Source organism: Coffea eugenioides, chromosome 9 (assembly GCF_003713205.1).
Source record: "Coffea eugenioides isolate CCC68of chromosome 9, Ceug_1.0, whole genome shotgun sequence".
Lineage (NCBI taxonomy): Eukaryota > Viridiplantae > Streptophyta > Magnoliopsida > Gentianales > Rubiaceae > Coffea > Coffea eugenioides.
Genome location: NC_040043.1, coordinates 41958675 through 41984354, shown reverse-complemented (window position 1 = coordinate 41984354; position 25680 = coordinate 41958675). Strand labels below are relative to the sequence as shown.

General features: G+C 35.2%; 3 protein-coding genes across 4 annotated transcripts; 1 reads left to right on the top strand and 2 right to left on the bottom strand.

Annotated features, from left to right (window-relative positions):
• Window positions 1-11486: 11486 nt before the first annotated feature.
• On the bottom strand, window positions 11487-12660 carry LOC113782609 (F-box/kelch-repeat protein SKIP25-like). Its single transcript, XM_027328487.1, has one exon. It carries the CDS (start codon window positions 12658-12660, stop codon window positions 11524-11526), a length of 1137 nt encoding a protein of 378 aa, XP_027184288.1. The 3' UTR covers window positions 11487-11523.
• Window positions 12661-20045: 7385 nt separating this feature from the next.
• LOC113782608 lies at window positions 20046-20534 on the bottom strand. Its single transcript, XM_027328486.1, has one exon. The coding sequence runs from the start codon at window positions 20532-20534 to the stop codon at window positions 20046-20048; it is 489 nt and encodes a 162-aa protein (XP_027184287.1).
• Window positions 20535-23093: 2559 nt separating this feature from the next.
• On the top strand, window positions 23094-25674 carry LOC113783624. 2 transcript variants are annotated; one of them, XM_027329817.1, is made up of 5 exons: window positions 23094-23260; window positions 23372-23412; window positions 23682-23787; window positions 24085-24143; window positions 25541-25674. In XM_027329817.1, the coding sequence occupies exons 1-5, from the start codon at window positions 23153-23155 to the stop codon at window positions 25587-25589; spliced, it is 363 nt and encodes a 120-aa protein (XP_027185618.1). In that variant the 5' UTR covers window positions 23094-23152; the 3' UTR covers window positions 25590-25674. The 2 variants fall into 2 exon arrangements, with proteins under 2 accessions (XP_027185618.1, XP_027185617.1); XM_027329816.1 differs by having other exon boundaries at window positions 23363-23412.
• The last annotated feature ends 6 nt before the right edge of the window (window positions 25675-25680 follow it).

Here is a 25680-nt window from a genome sequence, read left to right as displayed (position 1 = left end):
ATGTTTTCCGACAGCTTTAGCTTTTGAAGTTCAGGCCATAACGGAGAATTAAGAAAACATGACTGCAGAAGGAGCTCTTTTGTTGACTGCTCAATTACAGGCAGTGTTTGTCGGAAATCCCCCCCAAAGACAACAATTTTGCCTCCAAAAGGCAGGCTAGATTCCATAATATCTCTCAATAAATCGTCAAATGCTTCGACAGTTTCTCGTCTGGCCATCGAAGCCTCATCCCAAAGGATCAATTTGGATTCAAAGAGCAACTTCGCAACGCTACCCTGCTTGCTAAGCTGACAAGTTTTGTTTTTTGAAAAATCAAGGGGAATTTTAAATCTTGAATGTGCAGTTCTTCCGCCAGGTAGGATAGAAGCTGCAATTCCAGATGTCGCGACTGCAATGGCAATATGACCCTCTGATCTCAAAGTAGCGAGGAGCGACCGGTATAAAAATGTTTTACCGGTACCCCCCGGGCCATCAATAAAGAAAGAACGGCCACGAGAAGAGAAACATGCTTGCAAGATTATATCATAAGCATATTTCTGCTCAGAATTTAATTTGCAAGACAGCAATATATCCTCCGGCAGTACGCTGATGTTTCTCTCATACTCAATCTCCTTTGTCAGGCACGTCCTATATGCATTCATGAGATCATGCGATACCAATTGGTAGTCAGTGATATGTTTACCCATCTGCTCAAGAAATCTGTTAATATCAGTCAGAACAAGTCCCCTAATTTCGTCGGGAGAGCACGGATGAGATTGATGCTGTCTTTGATAATCTGTAGAGAAATTTGGCTCAAATTTTTCCCATAACATTCTGGGATTAGTCGGAGAACAATATACCAGAAGAGTGGCAAATAAAAGTCTGAGCGAAGACGGCATCTGAAATGCAACAGCTTCTTCAAGTGTCTCGTCTATATACGAATCAGATTGTAACAGACCAAGTGCAAAAGCAGCATCTCTGAACGAGTTCATTTTTTTGTTGTTCACAGTTAGGAGATCATCGAAAGATGTTGGTCCAGGAACATGATTTAAAAGGAGACGCAGATAATACCGTTCTCCCTCAGTTGGACTAACACTGACAAGTCTACCTATCACTTTTCGACGTTTCCTTTCTGTCCAGTGTTTATACTTAGCAGTCCAAACGAAATGCTGAGGAAAATCTCTATAGAAACATTTAAGATTTTCAGCCAATGCATTCGTTGCATTCATTTTGAAAAACTCAGTTAACATGGTCTTTGAAAAATCAGCCTTGGTTAATAACAGCAAGAGATCTGAATTTTTATCAAAGGAGACAAACTGCTGATTTGGAAGGTGAACCTGGAGTGTATAAACAGACGGAGTCATTTCATTTAGATGAAATTCATAGATGCGCCAAAAAGCTTCCGGAGGCGAAATATATCTACCCTTTTGGAACTCGTTAATTTCATCAATATCAGGAGGACCACCATCAGTTACAACCTTAAAGGAGACCAGATCATGACCTTTAAACACATATTTGTACAAGTATTTGACCAACTTGATAGTAGAGCAGATTTCGACGTTTATATGGCAGTCAAACAAAGCAAGGAGGTACGGGTTGTAAGGTACAACCCACCTATTATCGAGAGTAAACCTTCGGACCCTAATCTGTCTGCCATCATCCCTTCTTCTGTAATGTGGGTAACCATCTTCAGCATGAGTTGTATATGGACAGAAATCTTTGGGATAATGACTTTTGCAGGTACCGTCTCTCATACAAGGACAAGTTTTATCCATAGATCCGCAAGGACCATGGATCATATGTTTGACAACAAGATTGTACAAGTGAGGATAGCGAGCACGATCAGGTAACTCCGCACACACGACCTTATCGTATGATTCTGGATTTAGCAGTTTGGACTGAGGTTTTAAGATCAGGAGTAAATGAGCATGGGGAAATCCACGTTTTTGAAACTCAATAACATAGACACATGCCGCGACCTCACCAAAAATCTGCTTATTCAAAATTTCAGATTTAAGCATCTCAAATTTAGCTCTAAAAACCCTGGCCAGAAGATCTGGTCTATCCTGCGGTTTCTCGTGATACTTTAGATTGTCCTGAATTTCTTTCCATGCTGGGTTGCAGGTCATGGTAAGAAAGATATCAGGTTTACCATATTTTTGAACGAGCGCCATTGCATCAAGATACCGGCGTCTCATGTCTCTTGGACCACCTATAAAAGAGGATGGGAGAACTACCTTACGACCAACTCTGGATCCTTCGGACTGGCCTATAGAAACACTGTCCAAGACTCCTTGGAGGATCTCTGATCTGATCACATTTTGTTGATGTCTATGGAAGTCTAACCTTGAAGTTTCTATTTTCACGTAAGAATCAACAGAAAATTGCTGCAGAAGTCTAAGGCAGTGCAATAACATCGATTCATCATCATCTCTTATCTGAAATCTGTAGCAATAATACTCTCTAATTGATACCGTGTCCCCCTCGCGCTTCCCTCGATCAACAGCTATATAAGACACAAATATTTGATCGATGAAGAAGGTTTTATAAGTTTAATATTTAACAGGGTACAAGCAGTAAGTGAGGTACTTGCCTCTGCGCTCTAAGTCCATTAAGTGCGAAGGGTCATTAACAGAAGAAGGATCAACGCTACAGTCGTCCTCACAGGAGTCCCCATTTCTTTTCCTCTTATATAGTCTCTTAATACCATGGTGCCATCCACATTCACCTCGAGGAAAAAGAATAGGATACTGTAGAGGGTCATAACAGCCATAGTAATGCTTAATCCTGTGGCTGGTATGTGAATGAGTATAAACTTGGATATGAGCACTCCTGTCTATAGTTTCATTTTTATCTTCAGTCCATAAGGCAGCAACTTGAGAGGCAGACGGCAGGTTATAGACACGCTGGTCTAAACCAGGGTAACAGTTAAGGATGATTTTATAGCTATCAAGGTTCGGTATATCCCTGAGACCTTTAAAGAATCTGGTGTAAGGATTGTTCAAAAGTATGCGCATCAGTAATTTTAAAGTGCTTTCGCGCAGCTTTTCACAGCTTCCAGTTCTTTTTGCTAATTCCTCATCAGTATCAAAGAAGTAGAACTGAATTCCAGATGGTTTGTCAGCTGGCTGCGTCAAACCGTTGAGGAAGTGATAGACTTGGCCTTGAATACGAAAGGTATAAACACCTTTCGTATTCTTGGTCAATTCCGAGTCATATCTCGCAGCAAAGGATGTAAATCCCAGGTTATTATTATAGGTTCGAACATTATTCCTAAAGTGAGTGCTTTCTTCACTATTTTCAATAAACAAACGCTTAAGATCATAAGGCATTGCTGGAATAACTAAAGAGATCTCTCCACCAGAGCAACAAAAGCTAGGAGGTTCCAAATAGAACCTTTTAGCTCCACAATGTTCACAATTAGGAACATCTGGAAGGGTACTGGCTTCATGAGGGATCTCATCAAGCTGAAAAATACCGCGTTGACGATCCCTGCGAGGCCTCGCTGCATTTAATTACAAACTATAGATGAGAAGGGCACTAAGTCACACATTTATTAATCCAAATAATAACATAATCCGTTGAGCTATAGAAAGTGAAGGAGAATTTAAAAGCCAACCCGGAGCCTGCTTCCTGACACGTCGTTGAGAACCACGATTTTGACCAGAAGGCTGATCCTTAGATAGGAGAACAGAAGAAGTATGGTAGTGATTCTTTTTCCTTTGAGCACGTTTTTTTTTGGCAGACTTGTTAGACTCTCTATCTTGAACAGAAGAGAATTCTGCAACTATATAAAGAAATGAGCTGAATAATTTTTTTTTAGAGTCATTTGACTGTGCACAGTCAGCAGAGGCAGGAAATTATAAAGGTTCTAGCCAAACTGAACGGAAAAACACATTTTTTTCTGTAGAGGATCTAGGTGGACAGGATAGCCAAAGAAGCATCGATAATTACATGGGAAAAGGCAAGCGAATATATACCTTGAGAAGTAGAACCCTGTGCAGAAGATTGTTTTTCAGAGATGGATGCTTTTTTTTGCAGATATAATTGTCTATGGATGTCATCCAAGACAAGTTGATTTTTTCCAAATTCCATGTAAGGATCAGGCAAAGGAGAGAACTGAACAACATTTTCAAAAAGTTCATTATCAGGTAAGACTTGTTTGTCAGTGCAAAAGGGGTGCACGGTTTCATAAAACAGAAGGGGAAAGTTGCTTGTTTGGTGAGATAACATCCCATGTTCAGAGCAAGCAGTTTTTGTTCCAGACCTTTGGCACTCACGAAGAGTAGAAGACAGTTTTTTAGAATCCATGGAAAAATCAGTAGAAGGACAATATTCAATCACATTTTCAAAAAGATTGTTCAGAGGCAAAATCTCTTTGTCACAGTAAGGAGTTTCCAGAGGATTTGTTAGCTCATCAACAACTGATACAGAGGAAGAGCTCCTATTCTTCTTGCTAAATAGCTGCAGATCAGGCGTAGCCGTAAAAGAACAGGAGGCCAGGCTTTTTCTTTTTCCGCGGAGGGATGTAGGTTGACAACTCCTAAGATTAGCCGTACCAATGAGTGGATGTTCTGCAGGTCGTAAAATAAAGGTTTATTCGCTTGCACAGAACTACAATACGGAAAGGATCAATCCACTGAGAAGAGAGAAAGATGCTTCCAAAAGTAAGCGATGGACACGAAGAAAAATGGCACGAATGGGTAGCACTGATAGTACCTCCCAGTACACCAGGTGCTGGTGCAGAAAGCATTTCCTTAGAAATGGAAGCAGAATGGCTATGAAGACTAAAGGAACCAGATTCATGAGCTGACATGTATTGTAATGCTTCAGCAATAACACCGGCGCTATCATGCCCGCCCTTAAAACCCGTACTTTCTAGGATCTGGCTATGCATAACAGGCTGCTTGCTACTATCGAACGGGACGGTGAGTGTTTCAGGGAAAGAAACACCTGTTTCCACATAACCAAGTGGAACCTTGCGAATACGTGAGGGAAGGAGCTTTTCTGTTTTCTTGGCGGCCCTAGCTTCTCTCCGACGACGGAGAAGTTCATTTTTTTCTATGTCCGGCATCTGTGCGTAGTTTTTGCGGCGAGTAGAACTTTTACCCATTCACTTTAATCGGCTAAAGTGTACAGCGGCAAAGGACCATATATAGAAAGGAAAAGTTTAAGCAATAAAAAGAGCAGTTTTGTAAAATGCTAAGCTAAAATCAATAAGCAAGCAATGAGCAGGAAGATAAGAAAGGAACCAGCAAACAAATAATGAGGAAAAAGCGAAATAGGTGCATAAAATAATCAGCAAAAGGTAGTTCAGTATGCAACGCAAGGATGGCTGTAATTTTTTTAGCCTTCAGGTGTAATAGCACAAGAACAGGAGCTGAATAACTCCTTGTTAGGCCAAAACAATCATTGAAAAGTCCTGGGAAGAAGTTACTAAGGTCCGGCAGTTCAAGACTTCAAGAAGCAAGACGCAAACAAGATGTAACCAACGACATAGCAGGAAATACAAGTAATGGAGACGGAAGCTAAGTTGCAAAATATAAAAGAAAGGGGGAACAGAGGAGAACCAGAAGCACTAACCTGTTTGTCTGTAGAGAATAGGCAGGCCAGAATCAAATAAGACCAGGCGGAGGCACAATAAAATTGAAGAGCAATAAAAGGGACTGTCAAGGGGAAAATAAACCCGTGTTAATAAGTTAAAGAGCAATGAAAAAATTGAAGGGATTAATCTGGTGCGTGGAAAAAAGAAAGAAACTGATAAAGGAGGAAAAATAACAAGGTAATAAGCTAATTTTTGTTGGAGAAAACCCTAAGAAATACAGATAGAACAAATAAAAAGCGTGCTCGGAGCAAGACACTCACCAGCTGGACAACGGCAATAGTAGTTCAGCAAGCTGAAACAAATTCAGAGAAATAAAACTGGTGCGCCAGGGGAAAAAGAAACGGATAAAGAAGGAAAGTAACAAGGTACTAAGCTAATTTTTTTTTAAAAAAAAACTCAACAAAATGCAGAAAGAATAAGTAAAATGAGTTTGGGGCAAGGCACTAACCAGCAACACAGCAGCAATAGCAGGTCTGCAAGCAGAAACAGATTCAGAAATTTAGCAACGCAAAAGGCTAAAAGAAGCAAGAGCAAAGGGAGAAGCAAGCTGATGAGCAACCTTTTTTTCCGTCTAGCGGAAAAGCAACAGTAAGGGATAAGGAGAAACAAGACAGCAGCTGCACATCTACCACGGATCATGATGGCAAGCCGCCGAAGTCTTGGCAGAGCAAATCAGGCAATGCGAAGAACCACTGTACAAAGGGAAAGCACCGGATTGAGCAAGCCACCGAAGTCCTGGCAGAGCAAATCAGGCAATGTGAAAAACCACTGTACAAAGGGAAAGCACCGGATTGACGCCGAACAGAGCAAGGCTGAAAGGCGATGGTTTGCAGCACTCCACAGTGACGGCCACGCCATTTTTACAAACATGCCCATGATTAAGAAATAAAAAAGGAGGAACGGCAACGAGAGAGACAGAGAGAGCAAAATGAAAGATAAAGGGTGGGTAATATTGTCAAATAGACATCCAAGTTTTCCCATCAAACACAACTCCCCACCAAATGAAAGTAATCGGAAGTGATGCCTGAGGCAGAAAAAAGATTCTAAAATCGATGCAAGTAACGGGTGATTGCAACTTTCAAGGCAAATATACGAGAAAAGTTTTTTCTCTGGAAAATATTAATAGAGAGGTTTTTTTTTTTAATATTAACAATAGGTAAATATTTTTATTTAACAATAGGTAACCATTATTAGAGGATATAGCACCGTTTCAATAACATCAGAAGCGGTTAAATTAATTAATTAACATTAAATTGGAAAATTTTGATAATGAAACATAATTTGTTGCACAATCCAAATAAAAGAGGACATTTTTTATGGCATCTGAAAAAAATTTATAAGTAAATGCATTTTTTTTTTGCAACCACAAAAAAAAAGAAGGCAAAATTTTCAATAATTCCAAACAATTGTTAATTAGACATGATCTGTTGGGCGACCAAAAGCTCTACACTATTAGATAGGATTTGTTGGACAACAAGAAAAAATTTCGATAATTGGTTTTTTGGGCAACCACAAAAAAGAAGGCATTTTTTTCTAATAATTGAAAAATTTTGTTAATCAAACATGTTTTGTTGAATGACAAAAAGCATGACATTTAATTAACAATTAATTGCGAGAATCGCGTAATTAAAGGTGATTTGTTGGACAACCAGGAAAAAGTTAATAAGTAAGCATGATTTGTCGAATGACAAAAAGCATGACACTAAATTTGTTATTAACAATTAATTGCAAAGAATTGGTAATTAGATGCGATTCGATGGACAAAAAAAAAAAAAAGTCCATTTTTTTTTGGTCTCTTTTTTTTTTTAATGCGATTTGTTGGACAAAAAAGAAGGAAGAAAAATTTTAGCACAAACAAACAAATTAAGCGTAATTCAACACAAAAATGAAAAATTTTGTTAATCAAACATGTTTTGTTGAATGACAAAAAGCATGACATTTAATTAACAATTAATTGCGAGAATCGCGTAATTAAAGGTGATTTGTTGGACAACCAGGAAAAAGTTAATAAGTAAGCATGATTTGTCGAATGACAAAAAACATGACACTAAATTTGTTATTAACAATTAATTGCAAAGAATTGGTAATTAGATGCGATTTGATGGACAAAAAAAAAAAGAGTCCATTTTTTTTTTGGTCTCTTTTTTTTTTGTAATGCGATTTGTTGGACAAAAAAGAAGGAAGAAAAATTTTAGCACAAACAAACAAATTAAGCGTAATTCAACACAAAAATTAGCTATGACCGATTAACAATTAATTGCAAAGAATTGGTAATTAGATGTGATCTGATGGACAACAAAAAAAAAAAAAGGAATCCAAAAATTTTCGTTAATTTGCATCGATTTCATATGCAATTGGGAGGACTACCACCAATCAACGAATCAGAGGACGACAGCTCATCAAATTGGAATCAATTGGAGGACTACCACCAATTGACCAATGGGAGAGCGCCACGTCAGCAATTGAGTTCAATTTGAGGAAATGGCATTCACACATTTAGCTATATATGTTAATAATTAGCTATGACCGATTAACAATTAATTGCAAAGAATTGGTAATTAGATGTGATCTGATGGACAACAAAAAAAAAAAAAAGGAATCCAAAAATTTTCGTTAATTTGCATCGATTTCATATGCAATTGGGAGGACTACCACCAATCAACGAATCAGAGGACGACAGCTCATCAAATTGGAATCAATTGGAGGACTACCACCAATTGACCAATGGGAGAGCGCCACGTCAGCAATTGAGTTCAATTTGAGGAAATGGCATTCACACATTTAGCTATATATGTTAATAAACGGGCATAATCTGGATCCGGGCAATGAAATTATATCTCAACCCGAATCTGGGGGAAAAAAAAAATAGCGGGTCCAGTCCGGACAGGCTAGTTGTAAGGTGTCTCCTGGAGGGCCGAATAGAAACTGACACCTGTATCACTTCTTGTTTGTTTTGATTTTGATCTTTCCGATGTTAACTTGATATTTGAGTCAGCTGAGGATACTGGATAGAGAAAAGCCCCTTCCTCCGTTCATTGCTTTTTTGTCATTCGGCTAAAGTCTGGTTCAGCCCATTGGATTTCCGTACTGTTGTGTTAGGGGCTGTTGAAACCTAGTACGTTGGTTATTATATTTTTTACATTATTTGGTGTATAATTATATTTTATTATTATATTTGAGATAGATATAAATAAAATATTTAATATAATATTACGATGTATTTATACACAAAAAATTTAAATATATACAACGATTGAACAGGACCATATAAAACATAATTGTATTGAGTCCTTGTCATGTGCACCCAAACAAAAATTTTAAAAAAAAAATTTTTTTTGGATTCTAACTTCAATACTTTTTGGTAGGTAGTTTGCTATAAATTTCGTATGTGGTGACTTCTAAAACTGCAGAAGCCAGCAATCTGTCGAATAAGGTATGATGTATATCACTTGTGATGAAAACAAGATATCAATGTAAGCATTTTCTAAATATAGTGCCATAAAAGAGAACTTAAAAAGGGTTAGTTTGAGAAGTTAGAATGAACATCTTCTATAATTTGAGAAATAAATGAACTCAAATTACTACCAAATTGTCCAATAAAAATGTTTAAATATGGAGGTATTATCTAGAAATTTTTAAAAAAATTGAATTCTAAGTAGGTTAAATAAAAAGAACTTTTGATGATGGACATAGTTGCAAACCCACTAAAAATGAAGCAAAAAGTACCGTCATATAAAGATTGAAGTACAACTCTAGTTTTTTTTGCTTTTGCTTTCTTTTAATCTTTAAAAAAACCTTATAGAAAAATTATCTAGTTTCTTTTTCACAATTCTACTTACTTCCATCTCAAAATGACGCCTACTGAGAATGACAAAGAGGTTCTAAAGACCCGGTTAGCATTGCTATGCATTTACAAAAAAAAAAAAAAAAAAAAAAAAAGCGCTTTTAAGTACTAAAAGTATTTTAAAGATGTTTGATAGCTAATTTTTTGTGATTTCATGAGTCGAATTTTTGATAATTTAAAAGAACTTGTATCAAAATTGTTTCTTTATAAATTATTTGGGTCTTAAATCAACTAAGATTTGGTCCGACAATTTATAGTATGAATTTTGATATGAGAAGGAACGTAGGAGTAGGAAGGAGGGGGAATAAATAAATAGTGGATTGCGAAAAAGAGTCAAAAGTTAGAGTTGGAGTGGTTCAGATTTAAGGCTTTTGAACTTGGCTTTTTATTAACCACTTCTTGTCGCATTCCAACAAAAAGCTTTCATCTTGGCATCTTTACAATTCCTTTCATGCGGTCTAACGTGTTATCTACGTTTTGGAAGATCAACAAAAGTCAGTCCAAGCATCAAATTGACTTTTGTTATTCTTCAAGAAGTTTCAAGATTTGTTGGTCTTTTCTTTCGTGTTTCTTGCAGGACAAATTTCTTACATAATTTTACGTGGGTTAGTTGATCAGATAATGGAGGGCAACTTCGTATGAGCAGTTTGCTCCTTTTGTTTCGATTTTAGAACGTTACATTACCATATTTGTGAAGACAAATAATATGTTAGGATTTCAGAAGGAGATGGGTTGATACTCGGCATTAATCCAGCTTAAAGGTGGGCAGGGACGCAAAGAAAGTTGCTTGCTTGAGCTAACTATCAGGCTGGATTTATCATAACTAGCTATCGAAGCACATTTGATGTGTGTGTAACCTGTCAAAAAATATTTTTAATTGAAAGAATCATAAAAATAGTGCAAGTGGATATAACTATTTTATGTAATATGTAATAAAAAGTGTATTATGCAGATATATGTATAATTGGACGTAAAAAAAAAAAATCGTTAGTAAGGGAGAAGGTGAGAATTGAAAGGAGGTAATCTTGGTTGAGTAAGATTTGTGTCAATTGATAATAGAGATAACGACTAATTAATAATAGAGATAAGGGTAAATTTGAAAATAGATAAAGTTAACATTTACAGAGGTTTTATTATTATTGTAGAGATATTCACGTAATCAAGCTAAGATTACTTTACTGAAAATGTTTCTTGAATTGATCAATTATTTCATAAACCTTTTGCCCCATTTAGCCACTTGCTCATGAAACACAAGTATGATGATCATGCCATATACCTAATGAATGTCTATTGAGGAACATGATACTGTTTGAAGATACGCATACATGTCCAAAAGAGAGATATTCCTTCCGATGCAAGGGTCCATAAAAGATGGTCAAGTTCATCTTTCCAAACATATTAGGCATTCATATATTTTTTAAGAAGGATGATGATTTTCTTACCTAAAAAAAAAGGGTTTTTTTTTCTTTTGCTGTAGGCAATGAAGATGATTAAAAACCAAGGTAAATTTCCCTGATTTTTTTTAAAAAAAAGCCTTCCAAAAAAATGGAAGGATATTACAAAATATCTGAGTCATGACTCTTCTAACTTTTTGTCATGAGGATAACCTAAAACAAACTTTTTCCTGAAGGCTGAAGCTCTTCATACAGTACAGTACTACTCCTACTTACTACCTTACTTCCTCAAGAAACTAAACCACAAACATCAGTTCTAGTACAGGATTTCAGACAGCAGAATACACTATAATTACCTCCAACACCATGGCGAGGGCATTACTACTCTTCAAGTTAATTAGTCCATCAGATTAATTTGGATGTTCCTTCTAATCCACAAAGATTGAAGAAATATTAATAAACAAATGACATACATATTTATGTAAAATTTAACGTAATACATTATAAAGTTCCCCAGAATACAACACACTAATTCTGCAGGGGAAAGATCATGAGGTACAAACTTTACAACTACTTAAGGGCACTAGATAAACATTATGAGCTCGAAACACTCTTTTTCTTTTTCTTTTTTTATTGGTCATATATATCTTCTTTCATGATAACTAATCAGATTAATCAATGCACAGGTTTTCAACATTAGTCTAATCATAATCTTGTCGGATCATCCTTGGCAATATATGAACAGCAACAGCTTCCGTCTTAGGTGGGGGATTCACTATCCAAATTCTTGCTGGTTTATCCACCACATCCACCACAGCAATACGTGCACCATCAGCGCAAACTGCGCAAACTCTTCCTCTTCCAGCAGCTATTTGATCAGCACCTTTCAAAAACTCCGATTCAATCAACTCCTCCCAATGATCATTCTCAGATGTATACCTGCTTAAAACCCCGGTTGTCTCGTCCACCACATACATTAGTCCTCCATCGTCCGTCGCGGTTGGTCCATTCCATCCTCCACGCATCCCCTCAGGCATCACCTCCCACTGATTCGTCATGATATTGTAAACAGCAGCTTCTTTAATAGCATTCCCTTTAACGTTAACAATGCATAGCTTCCCATTGTATCCGACAGCTTCAACAGCTTCTCTACTGTATCTCCCATCTTTCAGTGCTGCCATTTGTTCCCAATTCCATTCAGTTTCCTTTTTCTTCATATCCCATTTCTCCACAGACCTTGCTACATCCCCTCTGTAGTTCGATCCGACGCCGCTTACGACGTAGATTGCTCCATCAGCTGAGCCAGTGATGCACCATCTACGCGGGGTGAGAAGTGGAGGGCCGAAAAACCACTTGTTCGATAGAGGGTCGAAGCCTAACGGACGATGGAAGGCAGGAAGGAACTTGTCATTAGTCGCGGCAATGAGAACTAACCGACCAGAAACAGTTAGGGACTGAATTGGGAGGATTCTTGATATGAAAGATGAATGGCGGTGGAGGAGCTTCAGGGGTGGATTGGACAGTGGGCTGGGGAGAGATTCCCATGCTAATGAAATGGGGTCGAAGCAGAAGAATTCAACCGAGTTCGAGGTTGGTGAAGTTGAGGAAAGAAGGGCATAGAGGGAGAAGAATGGAGGGAAGTTTGGGGAATATATGAACCGGCGCCAAGATTGGCAAACTGAATTGAGGAGGGAAGGGCAAAGGGCTGAGAGGCAAAGATGTGCAAGGTGGTTTGGTAGGCCTGGAATCAGCACCATCTGATCTTCATCGCGTGTTTGATGGTTGTCATCAATTTTAGCTCTGTCTTGCCTTTTGCACATTCCCGTGGGAGCATTCATGGCTGTGATTTTTTGGGTTTGGGATATTGAGCCTTTTGAGAATGAGCAAATAAGTAGCTTTTCACACTTTTCATGGAATATATGTATATATATGTGGTGCCCGAGTAAAGCTGGAGTGATTGTGCCTTTTCTTTTATCAATCTTTTTTTCCATTTTATTATATGCATAGATGTTTAAGTCGGTTATGATGACTTGAGGGACTAAAAGGCAAGCATCAATGATTCAACCACTCCATAAAGGAATATTCAAGCAAACAAAAACTGTAAAAGGAAGAATACCGGACCACAGCTTTACTAAAAGATTACTTTCTTTCTTGGATTTAAAAAAACTGGTAAAGCCAAAAATATTAGAAAATGTATGAAAATTTTGCAAAATCCTTCCTCACATATCAATGATGATAAATTTTAGTCTTTCAAAATAAAAATTGAGTGATTTTGGTTCTTATTAAATAAAAAAAACGTTCTTGTTTTATTTCTAGTCACATTTTTAATCAAATTTTGGTCGAAATAAGTCATGAAAATAACATCTTGTCAATATTTAAAGGCAAATATGTCAATTCACTTAATAATAGCCTAATATTTCATTTAATTCACTAATTTTATCCATTTTTCTTCATCCAAACTCTAATTTCTCAAACCCGAAACTACGTCATTATTTCTCTATTCTATCACTACTATTCCCACTTTCACCAGAAATCGCTACCACCGTTCTGGTGTTCTTGACCCTCTCTCACTCTTCGTTTCTACCTTTGTCCTTCTCCCTCTATCCTCCTCTTCTTTCCCTCATCTTCTTTCTCTTCTCCCTCCTTCTCTTTACCTGCCACCCTTTTTTCACCTCCAATTCCTCTAGTCTCACCCACTCCCCCTCTTTCCACCTCCACCATGTTCCCTATTTTTTCCTCCCCCTACTTGCTCTCCACAACCCCCGTGTCTCCTCCTTCTCCCCATTTATCCCCCATCTAGTCGCGAGACTAAATAGGGGGAAGGGGAGCAAAGGGAAAACGGGAGTTAAGCAGAAGAGATAGGGGTAGGGAAGAGGAAAGAGAAATAAGGGAGGTAGTAGAAGTGAAAATTTAAGAGGGAGAGGAAGGAGGAGGGGGGAAAGGGTGATGGATGGATAAAAAAGAAGAGAGAGAGAGAAGAGGAGGGAGGGAGGGTGAAGAAGGTGTTTTAGAAAAATTGGATCAACAATTGAGTGAATTGACCCAATTTCACTTCTTGTGTTTAAGAATAGTTGAGAAATTGGATCAACATTAAATGAGCTGTTAAATTTGTCCTTTAAATATTGATAACATGAAATGTCCATGATTTATTCCGGTCAAAATTTGAGTGGATAAATGACTATGGTCAAAAAATAAGCATTTTTTAATTGTAAGACACTAATATCATTCATTTTAATGTTGGGGGATAGAAAATTATCATCAGGAATATATAAGAGATGATTAGGGTAATTTTTTTCAAAATATGCAGTACTTATTGTCTCTTCTAAAGTGTGGGACAGGGTCAATGTGTTCGGTTGTGCAGTCAACTTCTCCTTTAGCCCTTCGATAGAATGTTTGGAAGAAGATTTGAAAATTAAGTTACAAAGGATGATAAAAGATAATATTTTAACACTCTTATTTCCTTCAAATTAATATTTCCTTTAATATTTCACCACATATAACAAGTGGGATGGATATCATTAAACTTGATATCCATTCTTGATCCTATACCCCTAAAGCAAAACATCACTAATTGAAACGTAATACAGTATATAATGATGATCAGGGCGTGTTTTAATTATAAATGATGATCAAGTGGAGGAACGTAATCAATGTTATTGGTCACCCTCGTTTGATAAATAGATACTTTAGCTGATTAGAGGCTAAAACTGTGTGGATTTCTTGAAAAACTTTTCAACATCTTGGAAGAAAGATCGAGAGAGTGGGAAAAATGTACTTCAATGGGTTTTTTCTTTCCAAACACTTAGGGGAATTAACTTTGATTTTATTTTTTAAAAATTTTTGGTCCTAGCAACTTTAAATTTTTTCCAAACACTTATCACGAATCAATTCCATTGCTGATTGATTAAACAAAAAGTTTGGTATGATTTCCCATTCTTGTGGTGGAAAGTTGAAATCCCTTTACCAATTTCTGTTTGCATGCATGATAATATGTCCACGTGCCCTGCACATCTTGCGGGAGTAGTTTTGTTTACCTAGCTAAGCTACCTTTGTTGTCGCTCACCGCTTCCTGGTCCAGCATAATGTTCCACATGCAATATGAGCTCATTTTGCAGAAAACCAGAGAGGATTGAAAGACTTGCATACATTCTTGTGAGCTCATAAATTTTGGTTCGTTTTCCCATTCCCAAATAGAAAGTTGAACCCCTTTACCAAACACAGCCTTAGCTCTCATTAACTTTTTATTTATTATTATTATTATTATTATTAGTTTTTTTTTTGCATGCATGATAATAAGTCTCACGTGCCATACACATGTAGTTTGACTAGTTTTGTTTACGCAGCTAAGGTTCCTTTGGTGCCACTCTTTCTTGGTTTGGCATGATGTTCCACGTAAGGCTGCATACGAGTCGTCGGCTCATGAGCAGTTTGAGTTAAAGATAGACTCGAATTCAGTCAACATCAAACTTGAGTTGAATTCGAACTGATCAAGTCAAACTCCAGTTCAAAAATATTCAACTCGTTAATTCGCATGTCGGTTCAATTATATATATACATATATATATATCCCTAATATTTTATTATTTATAAAAAAAAATTACTATTTTATTCATTTTTTAGAAATAAAATAATTATTTTTTATTTTTTAAGCTTGAGCTCGAGTTCAAACTTGACTAAGGTCGAACTCAAGTTCAAACTTTACATTGAAAACTCGTCGAGTTCAAGTTTGGTAAAATTAAATCAAGACTCAAATTGATTAAGGCAAAACTTAACTCAACTAGACTTGTTTGCTGCCCTTCACATGCCTTGTCCTTGTGAGCTCATTTTCAGAAAGCCATAGAGGATTAATTGGGAAACTTGGACAGATTTTTTGCCTAGTATTGCCTATTGGTATTGAGGTATTTGTCCTTTTTCTTTTCGTCTGGACGTCATATTGTCCTTATTTTCTGACCCTGCTGCAGCTGTGTATGATCCTTCTTTCTAGTGTATTCACGATATGCATTCAACGTATGAAGACAACAGAAAAGGTGCCTGCTGTTGCATATCGCACAGAAAATGTCAGGCCACACAAAATTAGCTATGGCCTTTTTAATATGTGTCCTTAGACAATGGTTATGTAAGACAATAGAGTGGTTTTTGTTTTAATAGATAGTAGAACAAAAATCACATGGTTCATTGTATCGTTATCAGATGGAAACAGGGATACTTTGTGGTTATTTATTTATTTTTTTCCTATTTTGGTCAAGATGTATTGGGAATCATAACAGCAAAAATTGGCTATGTCCTAAAAAAAAAAGAAGAAGAAAATGCCAAATGCATCATGGACACTATCGGGCTGGTACTACTTTCATTAAGATTTGATGTCAAAACTTTGGTATTCCAAAGAACTTTTTGGCCCTGGTGACATAGAATTGTGGTGTTTTCTGGATCTTATGCCCAGTGCGTGAGCTATTACATTTTCCACGCTCTAAGTTTGGGAACTTGTATTCTCATTTACGAGGTTGAAAAATTAGAAACAAAAGAAGAATTAAGGCAACATGTCGTTTACTAAGAAAAAGCATGCAATAGCAAAATGTTGTGCTGCAACCGCGTCCCAAAACCTTTGTGAATTGTAAATTTTTTTCTGCAATTGTTGGCCACCACCTATTGTGCAGCTGCACATCAGTAGTTAATTACCAACAAAAATCAAGATCTTCTACTATTCTAACTGTCATCTTAATTTTTCACATAAATTTTAGGAACACCATTTGATGTTGAAATAATATTTCAAATTAAACCAGACCCTGATTCGTATTAAGCCAGGTGAATATATTATTATTGATAATAATATGTTGTGTATTGGGTGTTTCAAATGTGACAGACTATGGAACAATATAAAGTAGAAGTAGAGGTGTCAAAATGGGTGATTTGGGCGGGTTTGGATTGGATAAAATGGGTAATGGGTATAAGTGAGTCAACCCATTTATACCCATTTAATTAGATAGGTATAAATGGGTAAGTCAAAAAATGAATTGGGTAACAATTACCCATTTATAACCCATTTATTTTAGCTTTTTGTAAATTCATTTAAATTCATTTTTGCAAACTAAGTTATCAATTTATACCATCATTTGCACCCATCATTAGTTTTAAATATTTATTTATAATGCTCAATAAACCTAATTATCAATTTTTTTTTCATCTGTACTCTATGTCGCAAAATTACATACTATTTAATAATTAAACAATAAGAATATAAAATTTTGAACTAAGTACTATAAAAGTTAACATAAAAAGTTAATCCAAAAATTTTGAACCTCTAACTTTTTTTCATGTGTAAATTTAAAATTTCATTTTGGAAAAGTAAGAAAAGAGGCTAAAACTTGTCATAAATTGGTAATACTGAAAAATGAGCAAGTTAACAAACTAAGAGAAAATAAAATGATAAGATAAAATCAATAAATAATAATAATAATGAAACAAAAGCAGTTAACATCATGACAAAATGAAAAATTTGAAAAAAAATGAGTGGGAGAAGAGAGGAGGTTTTGGGGAAGACAATTCTAAATGGAAATGGGTATTATTGGGTAACTCATTTATATCCATATGTAAAATTTTAAGATACCCATACTCATCTATTCATGGGCGGGTATGGGTAAACTTAATTAAATGAATTTGTTTGACAGCTATAAGTAGAAGTATGGTATAAAATTAGTCAGGTGGTGTGATTTTTTTGAACAAAGAAAGCCAAAAAGTTAGACAGTTGAGAAGGGACTGGGACAGAAATTCAAAAAACTGAAGATTTCCTATTTTTAGCAAAGGAAAAGAGAAAAAAGGAAGATTAGTTATGGTATTATCTGGGGACCGTCATCACCGATAAACATTAAATGGTATTAGCAGAAATTGAAATGACATAATATGCACATCTTATACATTATTAACGACAAAGTATTTTATACAAGTATAAGCAGGTAATTGGAAGGGACCAGGACGACAATCATGCATTGACATACTTCTGTGACTAAAAGAATTTGTCCCATCAGATGACCAATAAAATTTGTCTTGTCTAATTTGAGAATTTCACATAGATAATGGAATATACATTCTTTAATGGGATAATTTCAAAAACCTCTCCTAAGGTTTTTGACAGTTTCACTTGGTACTTTCAAACTTTAAAAAATCTTACTTGCCTCCCTTACTTTAAGTTTTTTGTTTCATTTATAACCCATTTTAAAATAGAATATTAAAAAATTCATTTTGAGAGAGTAAATATATTCTCATTCCAAATTCGCCCTTTTGTTGTCTAACTTTTTATTACCACAATTATGAGTATATTAATAACAAATTAAAAACAAAAACAAAAGATATGAAGATTTATTCTAACTAGACAAAATGTAGTGTGTTTTTCAAATATCAAACGTTAACATTTGAATGATTATTAAAGTTTTTGCAAATTACAAAGATAATATTTTCTTTCTCATGTGCTGTGTTTTGAGTTAATTTAAGAAGTTTTATAGTAAATCTTTTACATATTTTTCAATTTTATAATTTTTTCCAAATCGATGGCTTGAAAAATGAAAGATATAAGATACCAAAAAATTATATATAAATTTGTTTGCATTGTTTATAAGCTAATACAAAAATAGATTCTCATAGTTGTAAATTATTGCAATTTATTTGTAAGAGTATTATAAGTCATTCATAATTTTAAATAATTTAACATTTCTTGTTCAAATCAATGACACAAAAATATTAAAGAAATTTTTTGATCTTGTTATCTATTAAAGAATTTTAAAGTTTCATTAAAGAACAATATCGATCAATTAAGAAAAATTAAGAGACAAATTTAGTCTGTTATGATAATTAGCACAAGAAAAATACAAATTTGGATTGAAATTGTATCCTCTCTCAAAAAATGAGATTTTTAATATTATATTTTGAAATGAATTTCAAATGTTACAAAAAGTTTAAAGTAGAGGAACCAAGTAAAATTTTTTAAAGTTTAAGGGTGCCAAATGCAATAGCAAGAAATCTCCCCTGAAGTTTTTGACCTTCTTTAATAGTAAACTCTGCTAAAAAGAACTAAAGAACTAAAGAAGTTTACTAATTCCTTTAAGGTACTTTTAACCACTCATTGTAGTTTTTATAAAATTTAGTGTAAATCCAAACAATTTAGGTTTTATTGTGAATTTTGTTTGTATTCAAGTTTAGTGGGAACTACATCAAATATAGTAAGAATTACACCAATCCAACAAAATGGTGCAAAACTTATCTGAACCCTGTCCCATTCCTCTTCTATAAATAGTCATTCCTGATTCATAAGTTTGTACATTCTCCTAACATACCATTCATTAATGACCAAAATCACAGAGAAATAAATAGGAAAGATAAATACCTTATAGCTAAACTCTCAAAAATATTTGGATGCTTATTTAATCCAAGTCCACGGTAGATATGCATAATGGATGCTTTCAGTTTATATGTTGCGGTTTACAAATCAAAGCTGGTGCTTCTAAGCCTTATATATATGATGTTGAATTCTTCATAGAGTTGCAGCATGAAGCATCTTAAACTAAAAGATTATTTAACCTTTTCCTTGTTTATTTTCAATTGAAGCTGCAGGAAGTGCCAGTTGAAGAACTGAAGGAATGTTTCAAACCAAAAAAAAAAGCTTTTATTTCAACTAGGAGCTGCAACAATGAACACACAACAACAAACAATTCCAAATGAATTAGATTATGCATCAAACCCATCTTTAAATTGACTTAAGCTGCACAACTAAAACCATTTTAAGAGTTTGGCAACCAAAGGCAAATTAAGGTAGAATGTCAATGGGAATAGTGAAAATTATAAAGAAAAATATGAAGAGAAACTAAGAAGAAAATATCCAAGAAATTAAGGGAGATCAGGATATCACATTCCTTTTTTTTTCTTTTCTTTTCTTCTATGAGCTGGATCGAAAAAGTAGTCGTTTCCCTCCTTAAGTTTTAAGTATCAGCATCAACAATTTACGTCCCAAATACTAATACACCATAAAGATGTTGTCACATTGGCCGACCAAGATTTATCAATTTGTTCTCAACAATTCATCTGATATTTCCATCAAATAATCTCATTATCTATCCATGATAGTAAAGGATTAATCTCCACTTATTAATGCATAGGAGATCACGATACAAACTATCCTCATATTCCACAAAAATGACCAAAAAAAAAAAAAGGGAAGAATTACCCATAACTCCTATCATGAAGATGAAACGCCTAAATGTAATGGCATCTCACATTCTTTAGAAGAGGCAACCGATGGATCTTGGTGGCTTTCGTGACCATTGCTGTTTTCGCTATCCATTACAACCACACCACCAAATTGCACATGTTTTCCTTCGCGCGGAGAATTCACAGCAGCAGCAGAAGCAGCAGAAGGCTGATCGTTGATGGATTCATTTCTTGCCATTGCGTTGTTTGAAATCGTGGCGTTCCTCCTCCTTGACAATCTTCGATCATTAAGACCATTATGACGACAACAAGCTTTTATGCAGGTATATATATATGTAAAAACCCAAAAAATCCATGGGGAACCTATCAAAATGAATGCTGCAATTGGAAACCATGGTTCAGAGACTGAAGGCATGAAAACATACATAGCCAGGAGGACTCCACCGGTCGTTACGCATACACAAAATATGGAAGAGATCAAAGGAACCCTACAATCTCCTTCCCTTGATTCCTCCATTCTTGTTTAATTTTTTGCACAAGGGCCTGTCACCCTCTATAGATGTTGTAGATCCTCTATTCCTTTTTATTTTCTTTTGGGATTTTCTTTCGGGATTTTCTTTCTCTGTCTTTAGGTTAAATTTTTTTTCTCTTTTTTCTTTTTTTGTTGGGAAGAAGCTGATGTTCAAGAATGTTTCATTTGTCTTCCAGATCTAGGGTTGAGTTGCAAGAAAATTATGTAATGATGAAATTTTTCAAGAAGGAAAACAAGGGGAGAATAATGCGGGAAGCTTTTTTATGAGAATATTGATCAAGGGAGTTGTATATGGTGATGCATTTGACGCAAAAATCAGTTTTGCTAGTAGAAAACTAATTCTACTTATTTAGTTTTTGCCAAGAAAGAAAAATAGCTAGTTTTAAGAATTGAACATTATTGTAAGACGTTTAAGGAAAAAAAAAAACTCTTATTCCATGAGCTGAATGAGAGATAAACCGTAGGGAAGGGAAACAAAAGTAGCTTAATCTTTTCCTAATTAAAATTTGTGGATTACTTAAAGAACTAGACCATGAGAAGTTTATCAAGGTAAGGGACAAAAAAAAAATTTATCGTGGACCAACCTGAAATAAGAGTAAATTGACATCATGAATGACAAAATTTTGTTATATCACATAACGGCCGGAGCTTTAAACTACTCTATAAGAAGGAAATGGAAAACTAATTCATTACAGTCAATGGATAATCACAAGTGACAATTATCTCAGGTGTTGATGAATTAGACAACGGCAACTAAATCGAGCATCAAGTCTTGAAGACAATCTTAGAATCAACCAAATAATACTATCACCATTTTAAATTCACTATAAAAACAATTGTAAGTCTTTTCAAAGCAGTAATTATTATTGAAGTACGATCACGAGATTATTAGCAAAAAGAAGTATTCCACCTCCGAGTTTGCTTTCTAAAATTTGTTCTTTCCAAACAGTGATGGTTTTCGAGTGAAGGGATATGATGGAAGGTCTTGGACGGACAATTGATTTAGGTGTGAAAGAAGGTTATGAGGTTCGTCCTAGAGGAGGAATGTAAATTAATCAAACTATTCAACTCGAAAAACTTGAATCATTCACATCCAAATCATAATGTTTGGAATTCATATTATGCAAGGAGACATAAATTGTTTTTGCTAATTCAAATTGAAGGATGATATAAAATTGGTCTATTTTCGGCATCATATCCATAGTTAGCGCATCATCATAGTTAGCAACTCCAACTCCATATCAAGGTCATGATCGATATTGTCACTAGCATCAATATTGTCACTATGATCAATATTGATATCACCAACAAGAAAACCTTTAGACTTGTTATCCAGGAACTTGTTCAGAAATACAGTAACTTGATGAAAGGTTGGACACGAACTCAGCATTGACCAAGTTTAAGTCAAGTTCGAGTTACAGGATAAGGTAATCGATTCGAATTCCAGTAGAAAAAAATCAAAACTCGAGTACTCATCGAACTTTATGAAGTAGTGTATTTATATATAAAAATTATGAAATTTAATAAAAAAATCGAACTTGAAAACTTAATTAAACTAGATTAAACTTGATTGAACTTAATTAAACTCAATTTGGTTGAATTCGAACTTGAACTTGAGTAAGATAAAATGAACTCGAACTTTACTTTGAAGAATTCGACTAGCTCAAATTCAACCTCAAACTCAAGCATTTTTACTTGAGTAGAGGTTGAGTAGTGCACTACTACTCGAGTTCTATTCGAACTCGACTTGACTTGATAGCAGTTTTGTTCTGGAATTAATTGTGTAGATATCAAAACCTTGGAGAGAAAACGTAAAGCCATCACCACCATGGTTCAAGATATTGTTCCACAGATAAAACTTCAATTTCCAATCAATCTTCCTACAAAAAGAAAATTACCTCGAAGATTACTTATGAGTTTTGCCCCGACTTCATCAATGATGTATAAATTTTTAAAGTTCTAGTTAAAGACTCATTTTAATCATGACTTAAAATAATATACCTTTTAAACTCAATGCCATTCTCAATTACAGCAATTAGCAAATCTAATTAGGGATTCAAAATTACAGAAATTAGCAAAACTTTTTAGTGGTAGATAAATAAATTTTTTGGAGAAACTTCAATACAGATCAAAAGAATGTATAATTTTGAGCAAGAAATCAAATTAAGCTACATTGAAATAAGTGTGTAACAAATCAAAATTTTATGCTAGTGTAAGTAAGAAATAGATGTGAACAGAAGAAACACTACTTCTAATTGATAAATATTAAAAATGTTCCTTGCTCCTTAGTTAAAAAAGTATAAATCTACAAGGCATACTGCATACTCTACTTTGAAAACATCAAAACGAATTCTTCCCCTTTCCATATTTGAAAAGGACATAAAACTAATATTTTCTTCTTTGGGTCAGCAAAAACACCAATTTCTAAACGAAAGGGGAAAATAAGAAATTAAACTAATCCTGGGGGCACAAAACTGCAAATATTCAGCATTCAAGTTTCCAACACCTCCACTTTCCATAAGACTACACAGTTTTCCCCAGCCAGTCCTTCGAATCAGAGTGAAAAAACCAACCTCATAAACAACTAAAACAAGAGCTAGAACATGAGTTTCCTTAAACAACACAAAAGTTACATAGTTTTAACCATATGGGCTCTTGTTTTTCTGCTTTCCTCCATTGATGTAGCAGCTAAATCTCGTCAGCCAATCTCTGTAAGTTTATCCTTTTATTTTATTTTTTGCTGTCAGGTGTGATCTTTACATAATTTTTAAGGTTTTATGATCTTTTTCCTCTTATTCATTTATTTTTGAGAGGAATCCGAGATTCGAGAGAGAAGAAACCAGTGCTATGCAGACATTGAAAGGTACTTTCAGTTTAAAGAAAGTTTTTTTTTTCTTTTTTCAAATTGTATCTATTTCTCAAGACTAACTCAATTAGATACGCGTTTAAGATGGAAAGTTAGGGTTTTTGACGGGTTTTGTGTATAATTATCATTATTTGGCTTAAAAGGGGGTGATAGTCAAGAAGAAAGGAATCATTCTGTTTTATCTTTAATTCATTGTGTTTTACTTAGTCTTGTGGTGTTTTGGTATGTCTAATTTTTTGTTGAATGGTGCAATTTTTGGTGAATAGTGGATTATGGGGTCAGCAATGTAAATCTTCCAAGATAGCAAAGGAGAATTGTGCCTTGAATTGCCTCTCACCAACCTGTTATCAGCTCGTCTATGAGAGTGATCCGGTAAGGATCAAAGTCGGTCTGGAAAATTTTTGTATGGATTTTTATGTAAAAAATTATGATTTGACTGATTTTATTGCAAAAAGAGTTTGTTTTGATACTACATTGTTTGAGATGATTCAGGATTAAATGGACTGGTATGAACTTTGATAGTAGCATCTAGTTGATTTTGCTTTTTGGAAAAGGAAAAGGAAAATGAATGTTAATAATGGTACTTGTGGTCTGCTTGTGCAATTTTTGTGGTGGCTGATGATTAATCTGAATTTTCTTCTCTTTTTTTTTTTGGTTTTCTTGAATTAGTTGGAAGAAGGAGAAAAAGATTACATCAGGAGTCAAGAGTACAAGTACTGCATGCACAAGTAAGACAGATGCCTTGTATATCTGGAGAATTATATGGAATATCATGTTTTAATGTTTCTTTTGCCATATGTGCCTTGCTTAACTGCATTAGCATCTACGATGATAATTAATCCAGAATGATTGATAGAATATGTTGCCTGTGGGTTCTTTGAATGTGTTTTGCATCCATTACGACATTTTATGATGCTTATTTCACTTTCAAAACTCAGATTGAATCAATCGTTGCCTTTTCTATTTGTGGAAAAGATGTGAAACATAAATAATTGCATCACTACAGCTCCACAAGCTTACTGTTTGGTGAGAGAAGCCAAATAATTGCCTGTTGACTCAAGGGTGGAAGAGTAAGGTAAGAGAAGCAATAATAGTATGAGAAAATTCTGGCAGCTACAGTAACTAGTGTCAGGGCCTCTTCTTCCGAAGTCTTGGTAGAATGAAATGCATAATAGGCGGGGAGAAATTAATTGAAAATTGAGTAGTTTGTAGAGATTGATTCCAGTAAAATCCGCATGTCATGAAATATTGGAATTCAACTGTTACTCAACCTCAAATTTGAAGAGACTCGGTGTCATGCTGAAACGATTTATTCATCAGAAAGTCGAATGGTTATGATAACATAACCAACAGGCTTATTGATAACATAAATGAAAGTGCTTTACTGCTCGAGAAGCAAAACGATCTTGACAGTGTTTTGGATTACGAGAGGAAGGCGGTGGATGAAATCTGTGGCAATTGATGTTTGTATTTTGGAGAATTTTTATCTTAATACTGGGTGGGTTCCGTAAACCAGCTGCCTGTTGTGAATCAGTGAGGTCCAGTGAGGAGTAGTTCAGAAGAAAACTGTGTTGGCCAGCTCAAGTCCATGTCCTCCATTGCATTACCCTTTAGGGACATTGTCAAAAGGCACAATTCTCATTTAGTAACAAAATGAGTTCAGTGACTAGCCGGGTTATACCAGGAGAATTCTATACCGCAACTTCAGGAGGCATTTGGCAAGGCCCAGGAAGCCTGAAGGGGGTGGGATTCAGGGGCTTAGATTAGACGATCATTTTTTGGGACAGTGATAATGGTGGAGGGACCAATATTAATCTAAAGTAAGCTGTGCCCATTCACTAGGAAGATATCCCCAAATACTAAACCAGTTTGCACCCTCAATCAAGATGGCTTTACAATCATCAGTAATTAGAATATAAGCTGCATGTCTCTGTGTTCTGCAACAGCTGTAATGATTTCTTTTTTATTTCAAGTTACACATCTCTACATTGTTTACTTGTCTATAATTAACTATGATAATCACTTGATCCCTAATCATCTGTCACTCTTTCATCCTTCCTGTTTTATCTTTTGTTTCTTTTCAATGTTGCTGCTGCTTATCAGACGTTTGTTTCTTTTTTGGCAGAGTATCTTTAGGAGAGAGCCTGGATGGTATTAGAGGGGCCTTTGATTAGCATGCACGGGGGTGGAAGTTTTTAAAATTCTACTGTTCTATATGCATCTCAGCATGGCCAAACAAGATAAGATGGATGTCGTGCATTGGGG

What these genes read in the sequence shown, in the direction of transcription:
- LOC113782609 (XM_027328487.1), bottom strand. Translation starts at nt 12,660, where the DNA reads ATGAATGCTCCCACGGGAATGTGCAAAAGGCAAGACAGAGCTAAAATT.
- LOC113782608 (XM_027328486.1), bottom strand. Translation starts at nt 20,534, where the DNA reads ATGGAGGAATCAAGGGAAGGAGATTGTAGGGTTCCTTTGATCTCTTCC.
- LOC113783624 (XM_027329816.1), top strand. Translation starts at nt 23,153, where the DNA reads ATGAGTTTCCTTAAACAACACAAAAGTTACATAGTTTTAACCATATGG. An exon ending in AATCTCGTCAGCCAATCTCT is followed by an intron (nt 23,261 to 23,362) that starts GTAAGTTTATCC and finishes TATTTTTGAGAG; the next exon opens with GAATCCGAGATTCGAGAGAG. An exon ending in TGCTATGCAGACATTGAAAG is followed by an intron (nt 23,413 to 23,681) that starts GTACTTTCAGTT and finishes TTTGGTGAATAG; the next exon opens with TGGATTATGGGGTCAGCAAT.